At 38.1% G+C, this 5,107-nt stretch overlaps 1 protein-coding gene across 1 annotated transcript in view; it reads right to left on the reverse strand.

The window, feature by feature from the left end:
* Positions 1-341: 341 nt before the first annotated feature.
* Positions 342-5,107, reverse strand: part of LOC136181105 (protein NLRC3-like) — a 98,250-nt gene continuing 93,484 nt past the window's right edge. The window contains exon 11 of the mRNA XM_065961451.1: positions 342-2,676. Coding sequence (XP_065817523.1) covers positions 2,090-2,676 — 587 coding nt within the window. The 3' untranslated portion in view covers positions 342-2,089. The remainder of the gene's footprint in view (positions 2,677-5,107) is intronic.

Here is a 5,107-nt window from a genome sequence, read left to right on the forward strand (position 1 = left end):
AGTGTGTGTAACTAAATGGTATATGGAAAAAAACACTTCAATGGTGTGTTTATTTGTTCTGTTATCATTTCTCTCTTTGGCTTCCTTTTTGCTGTTTCACTGCTTTTTATACATTTTCAGCTAAGAGGAAAATGATCCTTCGATTGGTCTTGGCGCTATCCAATTCCCACGGTAACCTGACTCGTCATCAATCTTAAAACTTTTCTTATTTCAATAAAAGTAACTGCTTTCATTTATCAATATTTCACCTCCAAGCAGACCCTTATTCTAAAAGACTGAACACATTGGTTTGGGTTAGGCCACGATAGTAAAAGAGTTCAAAGAGGAGACTTTAATGCAGCGAGGTTACAACTGTTTATTGTGTGTGGTTCTGAAAAGCAAGGAAAATATCTATGAACAAAATTCTTCACATATACATTCCTATTATAATTGTAAAGTAATCTGGGGAAGCAGTTTTCCACTTATACAATGTTAACCATGCATCTTTTAGCATCCTTACCTTCCTTTTTCTCATTTTAACACCAAACAACACAAATCAGAATTTAAGTTAATATCACCATTAAATGAATCTGAATTTTAGTATCTATTCAGTTCTTTATCTTTTGTTTACAATTTAAACAAACCAGTTAAATGTGTTCAATATTAATTATTATTTACCCTTCTAATTTAATTGTTTCCTGTGAACACTACACTATAAAACCAGAATGCAGAGTGCATCACTATGAAATAAACAGCCTACATTAAATACATGTCACCATTCAAACATTCTGAACAGATAATTACCAAAGAACACAGCACACTTACCAAAGGTATCTCTGCTGTCTTCCTTTCATTGAATTCAGCCTGAAAGTGTCTCAGCCTCTCACCTCACTCCTGCTCTCACACACACCGCTGACACTCCTGTCTGTCAGTTAGAGCCACTCAGCAGGTTTACACACCTGGCTCACAAAGGTTACCTGATTTCCTGACCTGCTCAGTGCTGCTCTCCAGTGTTCAATACAAACTTTAAATAAAGGCTGACAACAGAGATAACCTGATAAGTAATAATAAAGCTGATTAACCTTTAAACACAAAGTAAAAAAAGCATATTAATATTTTAATTCTCTGTTTGTCTTTAGATTTTAACAAAACAAAGACTGATTTAAAAAAAATCCCCCAAACACCAAACATTTGTTATATGGACAATAACTTTTTTTGTGTGTGTTTTTTTCATTAAGAATATTATCATCATGTAATCAAACTTTTGCATTTAAAGGGTTAAAAATCCTGATAATTATTCAATATTTGATCGTTTTGATCAGGACTGAAGTTGATCAAAAGATTTAACCCAAAAAGCAGAAAAAAAATAATCTGTACTATTTTTATAGCAGTTTTTGGAAGTGAACATTTTTGTCCTTAATGACTGAAGAGGGTAGTAAATGAAACTGATGCCTGAGGGTTTAAAGTGTGTCTTATACAGCAGATTTGATGGTAATAACAGCTTATTTCAAGGACCTTCATATAAAGTGTTACCCAAGAAGAACTTAGACTGAGGTTCTGTCTGTGTTTAAACAGATGTCATGAAACACTTTAACCAGAGCTGTCTCAGTGCTGCGGTTTGGTCCAAAACCTGACTGGAAGACATCCAAACAGTTGTTCAATATCAAGAAGTTATTTAACTTCTGAAACACAGCTTTGTCTATCATTTGACCTAACAGAGGAAGATTTGATATAGGCCTGTAATTATTCATTATTGTCTAGATTGTTCTTTTCTAGTAGTGGCTTGATGACTGCTGTTTTCAGGGCCTGTGGGAAGACACCTGAGAGACAAGTTTACCATTTGTAACAGATCTGGAGCCATGACTCCTCCTCCTGCTGCCAATATCAAGACAGCAGGAGGAGGACTTTAATTGTTTAATTGTCACTTGTTTTTTATTGGTGAGATCAGAACAATACAGACATTAAAGAAGGGGGTCCATTGTTTTTCTGTAATGTAGAACATTTAACCCCCATTACCACCCCCACCCCCCATTATCACACCCCCCAACCATGAAACAGACCAGCTGGACAGAGTGAACAGAGTCAGCTGATCTTCAGTCAGCAGTGTTTCTCAGACTGACAGACCACACAGAGACACTGAAGAACCAGGAGACCAGAACATAAACCCAGGATAGAGAGGTTCAGTGAATGTGGTGTTGAAGGTGTGGAGGTGGATCAGTGTGTCAGAGGAGACTCTGTAGAAGGACAGAGAGCCAGCAGGACAGTCCACATACACTGCTACTCTGTGAGAGACAGAGGAGGAGGAAGAGGAGGAGGAGGAGGAGGACGAGGAAGAGGAGGAGGAGGAGGAGGAGATCTTTGTTCTTATGTTTTTGTGACAGACAGAGTAACCTTCGTCAGAGCAGATCAGACTCCAGGACTGATTATTAAATCCAAACAAACATTCAGCTCTGTCTCCTCTCCTTCTGATTCCTCTGTAACTCACTGATACATAAACCTTTCCTCTCCACTCGACCTCCCAGTAACAGCGACCAGTCAGACCAGTCCTACACAGCAGCTGAGACCACCAGTAATCAAATCTGTCTGGATGATCAGGATATGACTGATACTCCTCCATATGTGTCACCTTCCTGTTGTTGTCAGACAGTTTCAGTTTTCTGTTCACTGTGTTTGTGTCCAGTTCCAGCTCACAGGCGTCTGATGGAGAGAACGAGACACAACACAGCTGCAGGTTATCATCTGTTCATTCATCAACAACTTTACTGACACTTACTGATAGGGGTGTAAAGGTACACGTACTCGGACCGGACCGTTTCAGTACAGGACTGATCCGAGTACGGAGAACAAAAGTGATTTAATCTGTGTTCCCACACGGACCGCAAAGCAGAAACACACCTCAGGGTGGAGGAAGGCTGCAGCTGCTGGTATGGGACACAGCTTTTAGTTAATAACTTCAAGTAAAAGTTCAAACATAAACTGTGCAAACTGTGCAGATTAGTAGTTCCTCGAGTCCTGTTGGTCTGGACAGTTGCATATAACCGGGATGGAGTTCTTTTTACAGACTTACTCTTAAGTTTTGTTTTCATTTTCAGCGATGATCCCGCTCAAACTAAGAGCAAAAGGGGAGGGGGAGACGCGTCTGCGTGGGAGAATAACCTGCAGCAGAGACGTGCTGTCAGGGGAGGCAGGTGAGGCTCGTCATCATCAAAAGTAAAAAACAAATAATCATTAAATCAAATAAATATTAATATTTTTCTACTGATCTGTGTTATAAATGTTATTTCTGAACGATTCCAAAAATTTCAATAATTTTCATGATCAAAATCTCTGACTTTTGCTTTCTTACTGTTTGTCACCAATGTAATGTTTGTAGACACTTCTATTATCCGTCTTCACTTTCCATAGAATAAGTAATGTATTTCACATTTTTTTAACATATTTAGTCTAATTTGACATAAAACTGCACTGAAAAAGCATGAGGTGAGGCAGCTGCTTCACCTGAAGGGGGCGTGCGTCAGGTTGTGTGAGGCTCATAAGACCAAGAGTTTATGCTTGGTTTGATGGTTGCTCCTCTTCTATGCAGATTTCTTTATATAAAAAAGATTTTATATCTAAGCTTAAAGATTTCTCAATTTTTCCATCAAAACGTGAAGTGATAAATAATGAAGACTTTTAAAACTAAAAGAAGGTAAGGAGGACTTTTACAACAAAGTCACAGATATTTTAGTCCAGAAGGATAGGTGAATGGACTTTGTTTACAAGTAAAGGTAAGACCATGAATACACCGCAGTATATGCCTACTTTTATTTTTATTGAATGAGTATGAATTGTGGAATTGCAATGGAAAAAACATTTCTGAGGCGCTATAAATGTAACGTTCTTCCTTTGCCAAATATGCACCTTCCCTCTATGTGTGTGTAAATAATGCTGATATGAGATATGAAACACAACCAGTAGTCAATGTGCAAGCTGCCAATTGAATGGTGAATTTAAGCTACTCTATAAATGGGTTCATATATTTGTAAATCTGACTCTGAAAAAGTCAGTGCCTCACCAGCCACGAACCTCGCCGCACGTCACTGACCTGCAGCATGATAGAATGAACACCTCCCTCCCCATTCCCACAATAATGGACAAAGAGACGTTGACAAGACGAGAGTAGTGTGCCGTTGTTGTTCAGATGACATCGGGTACGTCACAGGCAACACGTCCAACTTATTAAAGCACTTGAAAAGGCACCACGTGAACGTAAACATCACTGCATCTAGGAAAAAACAGACAGCCTTTTGCTAATAATTCTAAACGGGCCAAAGCCATAAAAAATGCCATTGAAGTTCTTATATCGACAGAGGGAAATATTAATAGTTCTGAAACTACACTGTCCCAGATGTGATTAGTTTACTATGTGCTCAAAGAGCATTCAAAAAAGTGTTGCCTTCATAAACTAAAAGGTGTCAGTGTAATTTAAAAGAATTTTTTTATATATAGGCTATATTAATGACTTCATTTCATTCTAAAATACTTTATTTCATTCATATCTTTTATTTATTGGAGACTCTTTTAGTTGAAGGAAGCAGCACGAGTTTATTTTATGTTTTTTTTACAATGTTTAATTTAAAATGTTATTAAAAAGTAACCTGAGCAGGTGTACAAGTCTGAACTGTCGATGCTGCACTTAGCCCAATGTGTAAAAGGGAAATTATAAATGTTCCTAATAAAGAAAAAAAAGCGTCAGGTCCCTTTACTGTAGTGAAAATGTACCAAACCAAAGCTTCAAAACTGAGAACTGTACCGAACTGAAATGTTTGTGTACCGTTACACCCCTACTTACTGAGAGCCAATCAAACTTACAGTTCATATTCAGCACTGAATGATGTTTGACAGCACTGAAATGTAATAATCCACTTCTAATCAAGTTCAAATGGAGTTACCATGGCAGCCAGGAAGAATGGAGATCCAAATCAACAAACACATGCAGTGAATAAAGTCTGACTAATCAAAGTGCAGCACAAAGAATCTATGAACCATCTGCTGTCTCCAACTGTTCTGTCCTCAGAGGTCACATTCAGCACAAACAGGAGCCTCATTTCCACTTTCACTGTCACACATAATGTGATGGCAGCAGGAG

Source organism: Labrus bergylta, chromosome 2 (genome assembly GCF_963930695.1).
Source record: "Labrus bergylta chromosome 2, fLabBer1.1, whole genome shotgun sequence".
In the NCBI taxonomy this organism is placed as follows: Eukaryota; Metazoa; Chordata; class Actinopteri; order Labriformes; family Labridae; genus Labrus; species Labrus bergylta.